The sequence below is a fragment of the Lynx canadensis genome, chromosome A2 (assembly GCF_007474595.2).
Source record: "Lynx canadensis isolate LIC74 chromosome A2, mLynCan4.pri.v2, whole genome shotgun sequence".
In the NCBI taxonomy this organism is placed as follows: domain Eukaryota; kingdom Metazoa; phylum Chordata; class Mammalia; order Carnivora; family Felidae; genus Lynx; species Lynx canadensis.
The window spans coordinates 64,889,393-64,908,206 of NC_044304.2; the positions used below are offsets into that span (position 1 = coordinate 64,889,393).

General features: G+C 49.5%; 1 protein-coding gene across 1 annotated transcript; it reads right to left on the reverse strand.

Annotated features, from left to right (window-relative positions):
* Positions 1-5,452: 5,452 nt before the first annotated feature.
* FIGNL1 (fidgetin like 1) lies at positions 5,453-9,147 on the reverse strand. Its single transcript, XM_032592369.1, has one exon. It carries the CDS (start codon positions 9,138-9,140, stop codon positions 7,110-7,112), a length of 2,031 nt encoding a protein of 676 aa, XP_032448260.1. The 5' UTR covers positions 9,141-9,147; the 3' UTR covers positions 5,453-7,109.
* Positions 9,148-18,814: the final 9,667 nt, after the last annotated feature.

Here is an 18,814-nt window from a genome sequence, read left to right on the forward strand (position 1 = left end):
TCCCACGTCACTAGGTTGGTTTCAGCCTTTTTTCAGTTTACACTTCTGTCCCTCCGCTAAGATATTTATTTGGACAGTTAGGAGTCCTTCCTGCTTCCTGAGTCTTTATCTCACAGCTGTGGTGCCCGTGACCCAGTGGGTCCAGCAGGGGCGTGAAGGGCCACTGGTGTCTCCGTGCCATGGGCGCCTCTGATGCCTGTTTTGCTGGCAGACTCCCTCCCTGGCTGGTTTTGAGAAGCAAGCAGCCACTTGGGAAGGCGTGCATGACCAGGAGTGGGGGCCAGCCGACAGCAAGACCCCAAGGTTGTCAGTCCTGCCCGCTGCCAGCAACCCAGGAGCCTGGAAGGAGCCCCTTCCCCGGTCGAGCCTCAGCTGAGCCCGCAGCTCCTGCCGACACCTCCAGGGCAGGCCTGTGAGTGCCCCCCAGAGAGGCCCGGCCAGGCCTGGCCCACGGAGACGGAGATCATTCACATGGGCGGTTTTATGCCACTGTGTTTGTGGCGAGATAGTTACCCCGCTGTAGTAACTCCTGTAATGGCATAGCTGTCTGTTTTTGTTTCGTGGCCACCGTGTCTTCTGGGGTCAGGAGTTTTCCAGGCTGTGCTCAGTCTTGAGCACTTGCAGGCTTCCTGGGAATGAGCTGTCCTGCTTCTCTGGGTGTCTCCCCAGCTGCGGGGTCTTCTGAGATGTCTGGTGAATCCCGTGTGGTTCTGGGGGGAACGAGAAAATGCCCGGCTGTTAGGAACTCTTTGTGGCTGTGATGGGGAGGCCGGCAGGTGTCAGGGACATAAGGACAGTAAGCGTAAATACTCCAGTTAGTGACGTTCACCAGTTAAAGCCAGGAGTCGGGGCAGGGGTGGGTGGACTCAGGCTGGGAGTCCGTGGGGCTGCCTACATGGGGCTCAGGGAGGGCCTTTCTAAAGACACCATACGTGAGGCACCAACCAGGAGGACATGGGGAGCAGAGGGTGTGAAGGCCCCGGCTGCCTGTATCAGCGTCCGATGGCTGCCCTCACGCGTCACCACAAACTTAACAGTGAGAGCAACTCAAATCTATCATCTGGCCATCGGGGGCGGGCGGGGGGGGGGGGCGGTGGCGGCTGCCTGAACATGGCTGAAATCAAGGTGTCGGCTTGCCCGGGCTCTCACCAGGGATGTCTGTTTGCGGGGGACACACCTCCAGGCCCATTCAAGGTCCTTGGCAGAATCCGGTTCCACGTGGTCACAAGACCGGGCCCGTCTGCTTCTGTGGGGGCGTTCCCCCTCTCCTCCAACACCGTACTGGAGTCAGGCTCACTTCTGCCTTTGGCCTTTCAGTACAGACTTTTGCACAAGTAGGCGGGAAAGATGAATGTGTGGCCTAGTCCGCTATTTTAAATGAAAAGCTCCCTATTGTGCCTTTTCTTATGAAGCTATTATTTTGTTCTAGGAGGAAAAAAAAAAAGTTGGTGTAGTTTTTTTTTTTTTTTCTCTACATGCGTTTTAAGGGCGACTGAGCAGCAGATGTTAGATACAGACATAGGGAACAACCCTCTGACCTGGGAGGATGGGACCAGCAAGATAGCAAGGCCTGCTCTGGGGTCGCTGGGAGGAGGTCCAGGCCGTGGGTGGAGGGGAGAGCAGAGCCCACGGGTTCTGCTTGGCAGGATGCTTGCTCTGGCCAAATCTAAGGAAGCAGAGACTAATTTTAGCCCAGCTCAATCTTTCAGAGCCGAACAGATCAGGACAGCTTGAAGGGCTCCTCGGGCCTGGCCCCAGTGGTCACAGGTACCTTGCGGGTTGCTGAGATGCCTGAGAAGGCCGGGACAAAACACCCGGGGTCCGGTGCCTCGTTAGCCACAGCGTCCTGCCTCTGATGCCACTGAATTCCTAATTTGAAAAATATTTCCCCTTCTCTTAAATGATTCATATATTCACTAGTACATTTTGCTGACTTGACTCGTCACCAAAGCTCTCGAGAGCCTTCACGTCTTCCCAGTTTCTAAGATTTTTTTTAAAAGTTTATTTATTTGAGAGAGAGAGTGGGGGTGAGGCAGAGAGAGCGAGCGAGAAAGAGAGGACGAGGGAGAGGGAGAATCCCAAGCTGACTTCACACCGTCAGCGCAGAGCTGGATTCAGGGCTCGATCTCATGACCCTGGGATCATGAACTCAGCCGAAACCAAGAGTCGGATGCTCAACCAGCTGAGCAAGCCAGATGCCCCCCCCCCACCCCCAGTTTCTATCATGAGCCAAATTAGTAAGCAGGTAACAGTTTGCAGAACTACATTTTTTTCCAATACTTCCCATAGTACCCAACACCTGGTACTCTGTAAGCACTTGTCTAATTGATAAATATTTGGTAACTGGTAACAGAAGAGCAGATCTGGGTATGTCTTTGGGATTATCTAATAGGACATCCTTACTTTTATGACTAAGAAAGCAATTGCCTGAGAATGTATTACAAACTATTCAAGATCAGTCACTTGTCTTTTTCTAAAGCCCATTGCAAAGTTCTCTCCATTATACAAATTTTGTTAATATTTATTTTTGAGTGGGGGGGGGAGGAGTAGAGAGAGAGGGAGACACAGAATCAGGAGCAGGCTCTAGGCTCCGAGCTGTCAGCACAGAGCCCGATGCTGGGGCTCAAACCCACAAACCGCAAGATCATGACCTGAGTGGAAGTCACTTAACTGCCTGAGCCACCCAGGTGCCCCAAAACTCTCTCCATTATAAACTGCAAGTTGGAAAATAATAAGTTTTATTTAAGGACAGGCAGCTGGGTAGACTTTAAACAATTATTCCACTGGCTTGCTCACCACCAACTCCAGATTTGAGGTCAAAAGCCAGGAATCCATGAAAAAAGTTAAAAGTGTCATTAAGATAGAGAGGCAAACCAAGAAACAAACGCTTAAACTCTAGAAACCACACTGACGGTTACTAGACAGGAAGTCGGGGGGGAGGGATAGGTGATGGAGATTAAGGACAGCACTTGCTGGGGCGCCTGGGGGGGCTCAGCCAGTTGAGCATCAGACTTCGGCTCAGGTCATGAACTTGTGGTTCGAGAGTTTGAGCCCCGTGTCGGGCTCTGTGCTGACAGCTCAAAGCCTGGAGCCTGCTTCAGGTTCTGTGTCTCCCTCTCTTGCCCCTCCCCTGTTTATGCTCTGTTTCTCTCTCAAAAATAAAATAAGCATTAACAAAAAAATAAGCATCTCTCAAAAAAAAAAAAAAATAATGCACTTGCTGTGACGAGCACCGGGTGATGTACCTAAGAGTTGAATCACTGTACTGTACATCTGAAACTAATATACTACATTTTAACTAACCGAAATTTTAAAATTTAAACCAAAGCCTCAAAAAAAAAAAAAAAAAAAAGTATCCTTATCTGACCTGCCCTCTTGCCATAGACCTGGACAGAATCATATCTTCCAATCAGCTCTCTGGAGGTGGGTTTTAATTAAAAACACTGGGGAGTAGGGGCGCCTGGGTGGCGCAGTCGGTTAAGCGTCTGACTTCAGCCAGGTCACGATCTCGCGTTCCGTGAGTTCGAGCCCCGTGTCGGGCTCTGGGCTGATGGCTCAGAGCCTGGAGCCTGTTTCCGATTCTGTATCTCCCTCTCTCTCTGCCCCTCCCCCATTCATGCTCTGTCTCTCTCTGTCCCAAAAATAAATAAATGTTGAAAAAAAAAATTAAAAAAAAAAAAAAAAAAAAAAAAAACACTGGGGAGTAATTCTGGAGGCCAAGAAATAGGACTTAAAGATGAGTAAGTGGAAAATCATAATCTGGGATCTAGGTAAAAGTTCTGAAGTCTCAAAAGAGTAACAAAACTAAAAGACACTTATTTTTTTTTTTTTTTTTAATTTTTTTTTTCTCAACGTTTATTTATTTTTGGGACAGAGAGAGACAGAGCATGAACGGGGGAGGGGCAGAGAGAGAGGGAGACACAGAATTGGAAACAGGCTCCAGGCTCCGAGCCATCAGCCCAGAGCCTGACGCGGGGCTCGAACTCCCGGACCGCGAGATCGTGACCTGGCTGAAGTCGGACGCTTAACCGACTGCGCCACCCAGGCGCCCCTAAAAGACACTTATTTAATTAGATTTACTCTGTAAGTTTAGACGACACAGTATGTACGATGAAACACGAGTATCACAAACATGAAGCAGAACGTGCTAGAATAGACAGGCATGCAAAACAGCCGAGAAGAAAATGCCCCCTGCAGGTCAACATGGGCAGAGTCAGGGCAGACAGAAGGACGCACCACGTCCACGTTGTTGAGCAACCACGATCCAGGCCTTTCCCACCTGTATTGGACTATTTGACCCTCACTTTCCAACAGGGTAGGTGTAGACACCCTCACGTTAGAAGGGAGCCTGAACAATTAGGTGGCCCAGAGTCAGACTCCAGCAGCAGGCCCACGCGGCTCCAAAGCCCAGGTCCTTTCCCCGGACTCCAACCTCATCAGGGGTCAGGGTGGAGGCCAACTGGACAAAAGTCTAGAATTGAGAAAATGAATTCGAATTTCAAAATGAGAGAAGACCACAGATTGGAACAGAATTTCCTGAAGAACACACAACGAAAGAAATTGTATGTGCAACCCCAACATGTTAAAAGGACTGATATTTAAAAATTCCCATTAATCACTGTATTCCTACCAACTCGTTTAGACACGAATGCACAAACAAGTTACATGCACTGGTAAAACCGTGCGTGTATTTCCATGAAGGAAACGTATCTTCCAAAGACGTGAAAACCCGGGTGAGTGTCCACTTCTCTAATGAAACCATATGGCTAAAGCCACTGCAGCAGAAACAAAACCCTCAGGAGGGAAGAATTCAGCCGAAGATTTTCATATCTAATCATAACGTGGAGATACAAAGACATCTCTAAGTTTCTGGAAATTTCCTACCCGAAGGCATACTCCGAATCCCAGAAGGCGGGAGAGGAAGAACACTTCCATGAGGCAGAAGCCTGAAACGACCACGCAGGGATTCCCCAGCTCAAACTTTCTCTCCAGCTTCAGAACCTCCTGCCTCCTTCCCGTCAGGATTAGATTCTCACTTGAACAGAGCAGAGCTTAACTCTGGAGAGAGACGTGGGCTCCGCCTGAGTCGAGACGAGCTGAGCCACCCAGAGATTCTTGTCTTGGACATAATCCCAGCTCAGTTCCACAAAGAGAAGGGGCCCGTGGCTGGTGACCAAGGCTGCTGAAGGTGGGGGCTGGCAGGAGTGGCTGTTAAGAAAAAAACGACTGTCAACATTACGACCAAGCTATAGAGCTCAGTAAGACACAAACACCTCCTGGGCGACTGCGGATGACCTAGTCAGCTGTGGCAAGAGTAAAACCCAAAGGGGAGGGTTGATCTGGGAGAGGATTCAGGGAAGAACCCACAGAAATTCCTGGACATCAACACCTAGGAATCCCAGGTTACTTGTAGTGCTGTTTACGCAGAAATGAAACAAGACAGAGACGTGCTTTACATTTTAATAATGTGACGTGCTTTACACTTTAAAACATTTACCTAAAACCAGAGACGAGCAGTTTAACATCCAAATTCTAATAAAAGGCAATGGCATGTTTCAAAGGGAAAAACTCACAGATGGAAAAACAAAGCTTTCAAGGGAGTACAGAAATAGAAGGCGAGCCAAGAACAAAAATGAAAACAACGGTCTAAAGTCACCTGTCAAATTCCGTCTTCAACTGCACTGTCAAGAGAAAACATTACAACTTGAATGTCACCTACGTAAGACCAAGGCTCTTTGCCTACTGTTCACCGCTCTGCTCTCAGCGCCCAAAACACCGGCTGGCATCCAGCACCGTTAGAACGGACGGATGTAAGCAGAACACTAACAAAAACTGCGGGGACCCAATGTCCACACGGGACAGGTAAGGAGGCACGGTGGCTTCCTGTGGAGAGGAATCCCACATATGCATGACTTTTCTAGGGGACAATTCAGGACATGTGCCAACAGCCTTAAAAACGTGCAAGAATTTAATGCAAGAATTTTACTCAGGAGAGGCGTATTTGTTTTTAAAAAAGATCCCTAAGGCATTCAACGTGTTTTGGTGTACAATGAACAAAGGGGAAACCGGCTCGTGTCCTGCCCTGAGCATCCCCGAGCAGAGGACTGGATAAATTACAGTCCATCCAGCGTGGGATCCTGAGGGAGGATGTTGTAAACAGAGCACATTCACACGGGAAGCGACGGTGACAGAGAGGCAGGCTACGGAGGCGACCGTACAGCCCCACCCTGCCGAAGATGTCTGCAAGAATGGACAGCATGCTCCCCAAAGTGCTGGCTGGGATGACCGCAATCTTCCTCCTCTTCGTCTTATTCAGCTCTCTGCCCTGGTATTTCGACAATGAACATCTACTACTTACAAAAGGGTCCCACGTAGAAACCTGCAGACGTTCACTTTTGAGAGACCGATGCTACAGGCTGTGAAGTACTACCAAATAAAATATTAATCTTAAACACATTCTACCCCCCTGGGAAAATGCACCTTCTTCATCCTTCAAGTCCGCGGACACGTCTCTGATACCAGATTACACCTGGCTACCGCTGAATGTGTCTCCCGCAGGCAGCCCTGGTTAACAGGAGGCAACTGTTACGCAGTGACGAAGAACAAAAAACTGGCACTCTCATTCGGCTGTTTGGGGAGACCTTAAATCCACTGCACACCAAGCGAAGCGGCTTCAAATGTAAACCACCACACCGGCCAACGCGCGAGTCACGTGGTCGGCAGAAGGAACCTTCTTCAGCAGGAGACGCGCACCCATCAGATGCCTCCTCACATACAAATGAGAACCTAGTTTCGGTGTGAGCTCACTAGTCATCATACTGTCCACCTTGAAAACAAAGACCCGCTTTGAACAAAAGAAACACGTTCATTCATATTTTGTACAAATAGGCTCGCACATCAGGCAGTAACTGGAGTGAAACCTAAGCTTCTATTAACAGGGGCTAAGCCGATCAATTGTAAAATTGCAACTATTACTACTCTATTTTTTCTGAGGTGTAGAATTCAAAATACACACTGAGAGTACAATGAATAACCCCCCAGTTTCCCAAGTTACAAAGTGGGAAAGGGCGCGTTACCAAGGTGCCCTCTTCAAACTTCAAGTGTCCCGTCTACCGCCCACAACCAAAGGTTCTGTTCCAGTTTTCGTAAAGCTCTAAATCTTTAGGAGACACGCTGGGCCGCACGGTTCTGAAAGCATTTTCAAAATCGATATAAGCTATTGGTCGGACTTGATCTGGTGTCACGGTGGCGATGTCAGCAGCTTGTAAACTGCGGATGGGCCCAAGCGACGCTTCCCTGCACAGCTGTGTCACGTCAGCCCCCGAGAAGCCATCGGACTGCCGGACCACCAGGCTGACCTCCTCCTCGCTCAGGCAACACCGCTCCCTGGACATCAGCTTCGTCACCATCTGTCTCCTAGCTGAAGCTTCTGGCAGAGGGATATAGAGCCTTTTCACCAACCTTCTCCGGGCGGCCTCGTCAATTTCTTGGGGCCGGTTGGTCGCCCCCACCACCAGAATACGGTCTTCGGAACAGGTGGCTGCTCCATCTAGCTGAACCAGAAACTCCGTTTTTATCCGTCTAGAAGACTCGTGTTCACCATCTGCTCGCTGAGACAACAGGGAATCGATTTCATCAATAAATATCACAGCCGGCTGCTGGCACCTTGCGACGGCAAACAACGCCCGGACCATTTTCTCCCCCTCTCCCACCCATTTAGAAGTCAAGGAGGAAGCGGAGATACTAAAGAACGTTGCCCCCGACTGGCTAGCAATGCACTTGCCGATCAGAGTTTTGCCAGTCCCCGGAGGCCCGAAGAGCAGAATTCCTTTAGGGGGTCCTCGTAAACCAGTAAAGATGTCCGGTCTCATCATGGGCCACACAACTATCTCCTTTATTGTGACTTTGGCAAATTCTATTCCTGCGATATCGTCCCAATTTACCGGCGGACCGTGATCCATTATCTCGTTCATAATAAGTTCGATCATCTTTGGCTCCAGGTTCTTCAGACGCTCGTCAGCTATGTGTGCTGGTTCTGCAGGGCCTGTGCCCGAAGGCTTACACTGCATTCCCCCAAGCTGCTCTCCCCCGTCCTGCTTAGGTACAGGAGGAACGAACTTCCCAAATATGCCTCGGGACCTACTGGCTCCCAGAGACTTCTTTACACCGCCATACGATGACCCTGATACACGCTGGGGCTGGGGGTTCTTTTTCTGCTGATCTATCCATAATTGTTCTTTTGCAGTTTTAAAAGCAGGCAGGCTACTCTCTTCTCTCTGGCCGTTATCTTCTGTTTTACTAAAAGCCTTATTCACTATTGGGGTGGAAAGTGCATCGATGATGCCAGAACCATAAAAAGCTTTCTGCGCCCATGGATTTTCACAGCCAGAGGGCAAACAAGACTGATTAGGTGAGGACTTGTTCAGTCCTATGTTGGCTGTGGGAGAGCTGTTATTTTCCTTTTTGACACTTCCGAACAGTGGTGTGGCATGGAATTTTGCGGTAGCAAGTTCACCGGAAGGTGTTAAGGACGTAGGACACGTCTTATTGGTGTTAGTCAGCGCAGGTGGCCGGGCATTCAGAGGGCACGTCGAAGGAGTGCCCTCTGGGATGTCTTGGGTCCCGTTCGTATTATGAGCCGAGTCAGTTATCGGGCCCCTGTCCCCAGAACCACCACAAACACTAAACTTAGGAGGACTGAGGACAGCGGCCTCTTTATGGATTAATACTGACGCGTCGGCAGGTGCCAACAGAGACTCTCTGGCTTTCTGGCCAGCTTGCATCATCTCCTGTACGTTACTCATTTTGAAAACATTATTTATTGACAATCCAGACTGCCACCTGTCACTGTCAGTTTGCTGAGATCTTGCTAACGTTAAAATGCTTTCCGCGTAGTTATTCAAGCCGGTCTCGACGTTGTCAGAATCAATAACTGCAGAGTATTTCTCTGCATATTTTTTGAACAGCACGGCGGCACCGACCTGGGAGATCTCCGCGTTTGCCCACGCGTACTGAATGCGTAGTATCTGTGCCCGGTATGCGTCCGCCTTCTGTCCTGATGTACATATGCCGGATGTAATGGCAAAGTAATTCTTCTGCCATTCACTCAGGTGCACAGACCTGGAGCTGGGGGCCTGCATGCTGGAGGTTCTGTAACAACCGACAAAAATGAAACGGAATCAGTACCAAGAAGGAAGCAAGGACGCAATCAATAATGCAGGCATACTTTTTAAATCTCTGCTCATCTCGGGAAGTATGCTGGACTTCTCATTTATGAGGACAGGCCATTTGTAAGAGAAATAGCTAGTGAATCAGAGATGTCAAGCATTCAAGATTAAGAGCTGACTCAATAATGCTTTATTATGGGTGAGATGGTTTTAGTCATATAATTTTCCCTGCACACAGGGAAAACATTCATGACGTTTTGATGGAAAACGGTTTAAAATTCATCAGTAGAGGAAAGGCAACACATTAGAGCCATGGAACCACAGACGAACAAATCGGGACAAACCAGGCAGAGGTTTTCAGCTCCGTCCTTAGGAAAAAGCAGATGATCTGAGCCAAGCCTCTATCACTGAGCCCTCGGCTTTGTGAGAGAAATCATAAGAATCAAGTCAAATAATGAAAATGAAAATATGGTGAAAACTACCATTCTCATGCCTATGACACAAATACAGAAGCTGAGGCTAAGGTCGAGACCTCACCGGAGATCACAGAGTGAGCCTGCAACAGGCCGGAATTCACCCTCGGGCATACTCATGCAGGGAGTGGGTGCCACGCACAGGCCCCGCCGGCTGCTGCCCCCAAAGGTCACAGCAGCACGGATCATAATCAGCAGCAGCCATCCTACACTAACTGTCCTTAGGGACTTACTCAAGAATGAGCACGGAAAACAGGATGCCCAATTGTGTCTCACAATTTTCCAAGTTCACGTCAAGTGCGAAAAGTGAAACTGTCTGGGCACTTGGATGGCTTAGTCCGTTAAGCATCCAACTCTCGGTTTCAGCTCACGTCATGATCTCGCCGTTTGTGAGTTTGAGCCCCATGTCAGGCTCTGTGCTAACTCACAGACCCTTCTCGGGATTCTCTCTCTCCCTCTCCCTGTGCCCCTTCCCTGCTCACTCTCTCTCTCTCTCTCTCTCTCTCTGAAAATAAATCAAAACATTAAGACAAATTTTTAAAAAGTGGAACTGTCATTATGAGAACAAGTCTGCTAACATACAAACACTCTATGTCTAAACAGTCTGCCAGTAAAGTGCTTTTATTTTAGGCTTCTTCTCTCGTTATTTTTATAAGCCTCCCTACATTAAGTCAAAATTATTTTACCAGAATTACAGATGATTGTAATCATGTTTTGCTAGATGTGTAGAATTTACCTCTCGATCTGTAAGAAAACTCCTGAGTTTCCGAGGAATACTGCAATAAAGGAGTGTTGTAAAAACTAAGAACTCCTGTATTTTAAAGTCTACCTCCCAGGGCGCCTGGGTGGCTCTGTTGGTTGAGTGTCTGACTTCGACTCAGGTCATGATCTCATGGTTCGTGAGTTTGAGCCCTGCATCAGGCCCTGTGCTGACAGCTCAGAGCCTAGAGACTGCTTCAGATTCTGTGTCTCCCTTTCTTTCTCTCTCTCTCTCTCTCTCTGCCCCTCCCCTGCTCATACTCTGTCTCTTGCTCAAGAATAAATAAACATTAAAAAAAAATCTACCTCCCAAACTGCCATAAATATAGCTTAATAATAATCTGTGGGTCCCTTTATTGTATAAGCCGTGTTTAATACAGCTGTGTATCTCCCATAATACCCTACAAAGAACCTGTCACATCACAGGCAAGTGTTCATAAATCTTTGTTCAGAAAAAAAAATAAAAAGCCTTAAGATCCAGTGAGATTCTAATTTGCTTCAAGCAATAAAGCTAAATAAACAAGTCAAAAGTAGAACTGACTTCTGACAAGCCGCCACCCCTCTTCCCACTATACCATTTTAGCTTAGCCTCTTTGATCCAATACTGGAAGTGAGAACCTGAGAGGGAACTTGGAAAACACTGATCACCAACCTTCTCCTCAGGAGGAACACCCTCTTCCTCTCCATGGCTTCATCCCCCTATTAGCATCTGCAATCCTGGGATTCCTCCAACAGCTCAGAGCTCCAGTCTCCCTGTTCCCAGGATACCTTCCTTTCCTTTCCACCTTCACCACTGTCTTTGAAATTCACCTTCCCAGTCTCCTTCCTGTCAACTCAACCATTTACCCAACAAATATGGACATGAATACCCAAACACCTGTTTCGCCAGCACTGATCAATGACACAAACATCGACCACAGTTACCATTTCTGTCACTTTGTTATGGCATTTCTTCTACCTAAAACTTACAGTCAGGGGCGCCTGGTCAGGCGCCTAAGCCTCTGACTTCAGCTCAGGTCATGATCTCAAGGCTGGTGAGTTCAAGCCCTGGGTTGGCTTCTGTGCTGACAGCTCAGAGCCTGGAGCCTGGTCTCCCTCTCTCCCTGACCATGCCCCGCTTGTGCGCCCGAACACTCTCTCTAAAATATAAACGTTAAAAAAAAAATTAAAACTTATGGCTAATTAACACTTACATATGAGCTGCATTTCAATCTTTTATTTTTATTTTGATCATTTTCTGCTTATTGTAAGAATGTGATATTTGTCTAACTAAATAGTTGGGTTTCTGGGTATCCACTGGAATAAAAACTACTGAAATCCCCACGCAGCTCCCACCGCGTTGCAGACGCTGGGCCCGCCCCAGAAGCAGAAAGGCACAGGGTCTGAAGTCTGGCTCCACTGCCCACCAGCCACGACCTTGACCAAGAGCAGCCAACGCGACTTAGCTAACAGGGGCTTTAAATCCTGCAAAGCACTCAGAACGGTTCTCAGCACTTAGAACAGACTCGACCAAATGCTCCGCGTCCTCAGCCCTCGCAATACGCCCTCCAAGGGGGCGGGCGCACTGGCCGGGGACGCCGGAGCGCAGGGTCCCTTGGCCGCAGCCCCACCACAGCCTCCCCCCCACCCCGAGGGCCGGGCCGCGGACCACCCCCTGCAAGAGCAGCCCGTCCCCGGCCCGGGAGGTGCGGGACCCCGCTGCCCCCGCGCCGGCCGGACGCCCCTCCCCTAGGAGACCTTCACCTAAACCGGCGGGCGCCGCGGCCACGCCCCCTGCGGGACACACTCCGGGGCTCCGGCCTTCCCCCAGCCCGGCCGCCCGGTCCCCCGCGCTGCCTCTGCCCCCGGGCCCTACGGACCCTGCCCCCCGAGCCCTCCGCGACCCCCGCCCGGGCCTCGGACCCGGCCTACCCGCACTTCCCCGCCTCCCAACCGACCTGTGGCCTCCGAAAAGCGCGCGTCCCGATGTGCGCCTGCGCACTGCTTACGTGCTCGGGCCCGCGCCGTGCGTGAGTGCGTGTACGTGACGGGGGCGCGCGGGGAGCGGTGGTTAGAGACGGAGGTGGGGGGACGGCGGGGGCGTGCGGGGTTCGGGCAGGGGCTTCGGGTGGCGCGGAGGGGTGCGCGCGGGGAAAAGGGCGGAGGGGCGCTACCGGCACAGGGGGCTGGCTAGGAGGGCGCCGCGAGAGCGCGCGGGAGTGCTGGCGAGGGTGGGGGCGTGCGCGAGGGGCATGGCGGGTTGCATGGTGGGGGTTGCTGGGGATGGCGGGCCTGGAGGGAGGCCTCTGGCTGGGGAGGCGGGGGCGCGGGGCGGCGGGGGCTGCATGCGGAAGTTCTCCACGACGGGTTCGCAGAGAGGGATGAGCATGGTTTTGTTGCACCTGCGCCTCCTATTCAGAGTCCTCCGAAGTAAAGACTCGGGGGCGCTGGGGATTTGAATCCAGTTCAGAGGATTCCCGCTGAAGGCGCCTTTACCCGCGCTCACCTGGGCAGCTCAGGGCCAGGGATCCAGCCGCTGGCCGGGTGCGGGCAGGTGGTTAGGTCTATTTGACAAGGGAGCGGTGGGGAGGGGGCCGGCACCCCTCCTCCGAGCGAGGGGAGGCCCAGGCCCTGCCCCGTCTGTTCTGCACGTTAGGAGGTGGGTGCTCCGGGAAGGTTGCCCCCTGGTTAGGACGATTGAGTAGAGGCGCGTGCAAATCGACGTGCGTTTTAAAGACAGAATAAGGGCTCTGCCTGAGTCTCGCAATTCCGATCTATCCCTCAGCCAACGCACCCCTTTCCCCTGCCCTGTGCTCTTTAGGGAGGACACTTTTGTGGAAGGACGCCTTCGGAAAACACTCCATTATTGCCTCAGACTTTGTATTGGAGCAGGGCTCAGTGAACTGCGTTTTCAGACCAAGAAACAGAATAGCCACTGGCAGTGACCTACATTGTAATTAATGTCATCAAGTCACATAATGATTTTGGAGACAACTCTGGGTCTGATCACACCCCCTAAGGATGTCCTGAGGGGACATCTTTCCATTCTGCCATCTCGCCCCACTTCCGTGTGATTTTCTCCTCCAGACTTGTCACCTCACTGTTCCAAGGGGGCCTCCACAGGCCAAGGATCGCAGCCTCTCACAGCCCTAATTAACACGGGAAAAAGGACTTTTCACCCGCGAATACTTCCCTTTCGGAAAAGGGAAGAAGCCTTTTCCCAGAAAGCTGGAGTGGCCTTCCTCTTCCTCTCCTTGGCTCATGGGTCCTGGGTTAATCCTCGCTGAGAAAGTGAATATCTGCACAGGGAGGGAGAAAATGTTGAGTAGCAAGTAAGAGACACAACATATGAAGAAATTCGAGGCAAAAAAAAATTTCCAAGACTTTTAACAGTTTTTAAAATGGGCACAGAATAAAAGGGATTGGACAATATATGTATTTTTTAAATAGGCAAGAGGTACAGTGAAAACCGCTCACAGCTCGTTTCTTGGCTTACGTAGTAACCAAAGACTTTTTTATTCAAATTGTTCATAATTTCTTAGCTAATTTTATAATTATCCTAATTACCCAAAATACATAGAATAAAAAGAAAAGAAAATGAAAATTGTTATCAGCAGGCTGGCTCAGTTGTATGTTTACTACCTGTTTTTTCTGCTGGTGTATAGAAGCCGCCATGTAAATGCTGTGAGGGTAATTGGCAATTCTGGGTGAGTTTCATCACCAACATTTTAATGATAGCGTTTGGAGAATTCCCAGAAACCACTGTCTCTCCCTCCTAAGAGTCTTTTGTTCAAATACCGAATTATAGTTACGGTCACCAGAGCTAACTGTTTTTCATCAAGTGACAGCTAGCCATTACTGCCTCACTGTTGTGCCTTTTGATACAAAAGTATTTCCTAGTCCAGCCGTTTCCATCTCCCTGCAGGGCTGTACCCTGTCTGAACTCAGCCCCCTCCTCATCGATGAAAGACAAATAAACTTCTCTAACTCAGGAAGCTGTTCTAAGGATTACAATTAATAGGAGATATCATAAATCATCAGAGCAGCAGCTGGTACATTCAACAGAGGCTGTGATGCTGTGTTGTGTTTACTGCTATACTAACGCTGTCATTCGGATTCAGACCCTTACACCATATCAAGACGTTTCATCTTTTACAATTGAGGTATTTTAGAATCCTACCTAATAGTTTAGCCTGTGGAAGAGTTTGCTACTTGAGCTCTGCCGATAAACTTTCCTTTCAAGATCATAGAAGCTGGTCTTTCTTCTTCTGGGTAGAAATTTTTGAACTCGCAAGGGAAGCGGTTTCCACCGCAAACTGAGGGCCAGGCAGTTCTTTGCGTGAGGGATTCTGGGAGATGGCTGCTTATTTCCATATTCATGAATATTATAAACACGGTCTCCAATAAACACCAGGGTACACTTCAGTGATCTCATTTGCTCTTGAGCAGCGGGAGAATATGGCCCCAAATAATGTGCATCCCTGTGTGCCAGGAAAGTTACTCTCCCTGAGTTGAAAAGAGGTGTGTCTGTCAGTGTATCTGGGAGGTGGCAGGGAGGTGGATGGTCTGAGGGGACAAGGAAGCAGATAGGACAAGAGTCAGGTTGAACCACCAAATCTTAACTCCGTTCCTTCATGGGGAGATTCCCAAGTGTGGCTGGATTCTGATGGACTTCCAGCCTTGTGGTTCCCCAGCTCAGTGACAAGAAAGTATTCCTGCCCTCCATTGGAGACGACAGACTTGTATGGACACAGAATGCCATGCATGGTTCCAGAAAGGGCTTTCATGGGCCACATTGGATGGATCACAGGGGCGGTGGATAGGCCCCTGTGGCATCGCCACAGTAAACAGAGCTGGCGAGAGGGCAGGTGGGGGCCCTCCCCTGAACTGGCGCGGGCAGAGCTGAGAGGAGCCATCTGCTGTGGCCGTTTTCCTCCAGAACCTCACAGCCAACCTGAGTTAGCACTTGTAGGTGCCTCTTGTCTGACACTGTAAGTTGTGTGCTGAATCGTATCCCCAAAAGATGTATTGAAGTCGTCACCTCCGTTGTCAGGGAATGGGACGGTTTGGGGATCTAGGGTCTTTGCAGATGCAGTTGAGTTAAGATGAGGTCATATTGGACTAGAGCGGGCCTTCATCCAATGTAAATGATGACTTATAAAGAAGAGACGTACAGAGGGGAAATGGAGATTGGAGTAATCCACTCATAAACCAAGGAGCACGGGGGGCCACCAGAAGCTGGAGAGGTGTGGAGGGACCCTCCCCTAGAGACTGTGGAGGCAGCATAGCCCTTCATTTTGGGATTCTGGCCTCCAGAACTCTGAGAGAATAAACTTCTGTTGTCTTAAGATTCCCAGTGAATGGTCCAACAGCCCGAGGAAATGAGTAGACTGTATTCTTACGATCATAGGGGTAGGGTGATGGGGTAATTAGGAGCATGGCCCCATGGAATCAGCTCTCCAGGGTTCAAATCCCAGCTACCCTACACACCAGCTACCTAAGGGAGTGACTGAGGGGGATAAACCCAGTTGATAACCGAAGAGCATTTAGACCAGAGTGGCCCCAGTAAGCACCACTCACGTGCTGGGCACTATTCCGGTCACAAAACGCAGGTTGCCCTGGGTAGAGCTTATCACTGAAGAACGCCCCCTCCTGGGTGCAGGAGCACAATTTTTTGTGCTCCTTGACCTTGCCCTTTAATAAACCAGCCCAACTTCTCTTGTTTTCATAGGCTCTTGAACCTCAGATGTAGAAGAGGGCTCAGAGGTCTTCAGGTTTTCTGTCTCATACTGGAGTTTCCTTTGCCATCTCTCAGCTCTTCGTTTTCCTATCTTCACTTGAACCCCCCGCTGGGGTGGAGAACTCACTGCCCTGTGAGATGGCACGTTCTGGTCGCCGACAGGCTGACTTTTGGGTTCTCCACATTGAAGCCAAACCTGCCTCTGTCGGTCAATCTGGAGGCGCAAAGACTCTTCGTGCTGAGGTGAGAGTGCATTTGAATACGGGCACCAGGTCCTTCCTCTCTGAGTCTTTCCCCCTGCATGAGGCTTTCACTCATAACCCTCCTCACGTGACTCAGCATCTCTCTGATGGCGGTGGGGGTGGGGGGGAGGGCATCACCATAAACGGCAAGGTCTGGGGTCTGCATTCTGGACACTCTTGGACTCACGTGGTCTCCTGTAAGTGAGCCTACTCTGTTTCTTCCTCTTCTCTCTTCCCTCGACCATCCATTTCACATCTCTGCTTTGCAGAACCACACACAAGTTTCTCTAAAATAGTAGTTCCAGATTTCTCCAGTTGACGCAAGCAACTTATTCTCCCAGGGCTTTCTTCTGGCAAGCTCCAGCCCCCTTTTCCCTTCCCTTGCCCCGTGCAGCTCTCCTGGTTTGTTGTCCCCGAGCTGTGTCCTTTATTATAAAGCGGTAAACACAAGTGAGATGACATCTTGAGTCTGTGAACTGTTCTGGCAGAGTATCGAACCAAAGGAGGAGGTCACGGGAACCCCTGCTTTATGGCCGGTCAGAAGTACAGGAGGCCCGGGACTGTGACTGGCCTCTAAGGTAGAGGGTGGTCTTGCGGTTCTGAGCCCTGAACTGTGGGATCTGACACTTAACTCCAGTTAGATCGTGTCACAGAGTTGGAGAGGTGGTGTTGGAAGAGATAATCGCTATTTGGAACCGGGGCAGGGGGTGGGGGGTACGGTCTTCTCATTTGGTGTCAGAAGTATTGTGACTGAAAACAGTTTGGGTACCAGGATTCGGTTGTGTCCAGATACGCCTGGGTTTTTCCAACACTCAGCAGGAGGTACCATTATCAGATGCCAGAAGGCAATAGGGTTTGCATCGAGTTCCAGTACCAGCAGTGGTCTATGAACTATGTCGTGATGCCAAACTGAACATATATTTATGTAAAGATGCTATACATTGACATAGGAGACTGTTAAAAACTGAGAACAAACTGAGGGTTGATGGGGGGTGGGAGGGAGGGGAGGGTGGGTGATGGGTATTGAGGAGGGCACCTTTTGGGATGAGCACTGGGTGTTGTATGGAAACCAATTTGACAATAAATTTCATATATTGAAAAAAAAAAGATGCTATACATTGACCAACGATTCGGCAGAATGTTCCAGACCTTTTTAAACTATGGGACTATTTGGGGGTTGTCAGGTTGGGGTCCCAAGACTCTACCTGCGAGGGGAAAACGAGTTTTTCCCAGAAGAGAAGATGAATGTCCTCACTGCCAGTTATCCTGAGAAACGGTTCATCCTGGAGAGCAGACAGCATATTGGGCAACACACTTAAGTGGGCAAAGGTGTGGATTCTAGAACCAGACTTCCTGAGTTCCAGTCCTGGCTCGGCCACCAACTAACAGCAGGACCTTGGGACAAGCCACTAACCGTCTTGAGAAAACCCAGTATTCCCATCTGTCACGTGGGAATAATAACAGAGTTTTAAAATAAGTATTAAACAGGTTAATATTTTTAAAATATTTATAACAGCGCCTGGCACGGATCACGGGCTGTGACTGTTCACAGATGGGTAGAGAAGGAATGACCTGACCACGTGGGATGGAGAACTCCATGGCATCTGGTATATTTCCAGATTTCTGAAAGACAGAGGTAATTTAATTGCATTTAAGGATCCGAGGTCTATGAAATTCAAATAGACTTATTAATAGCCCGAGGGCTCTTTTCAAGAGTGCTTTGGTTTCAGTAGTTCTATTGGCTCTTAAAGAACAAGCACTTTGGCTCTTAAAGGACAAGCCCTCATCTTGGGATTAGCATGCAGGTGTTTCCACCAGCAAAAATGGTTTCAGACAAAGATAGGCTATTTGAGGAAATACGGCATGTTGTTGGTATTTAGGTTCGTAAGAGCATTCTGGTTATTTATGTTTTTGTTTTATATTTATTTATCTTTGAGAGACACAGAGCACGAGCAGGGGAGGGGCAGAGAGAGGGAGACACAGAATCCAAAGCAGGCTCTAGGCTCTGAGCCGTCAGCACAGAGCCCGACGTGGGGCTTGAACCCACAAACTGGGAGATCATGACCTGAGCTGAAGGCGGACACTTAACTGAGCCACCCAGGCACCCGAGCACTGTGCTTATCAGTCACAATCCCACAGGGCAGAGGGACTGATCAGACGAGGAATCTGAAACCCTGGAGGTTAGTCTTTCCCATCATGCCAGTAGTACTTGGTCTGTGGAATTTATTTCTCCAAGAATTGGAGTCCTCTCCGAGTAAAACTTGTGTGTTGTTAATGCATCTAGTGCCTGACATCTACTAGGCACTCCATGAACATTCATTTAATGAATGACAATGAGCGCCATTTAAAAATATCCGGGATACTACATCTTTGGCTGTTTTGAAAGGTTAAGTCCATATCACAACAAGCAACTGGGTACAACGTGCAACCAAAAAGAATGCTTACCAGACACAA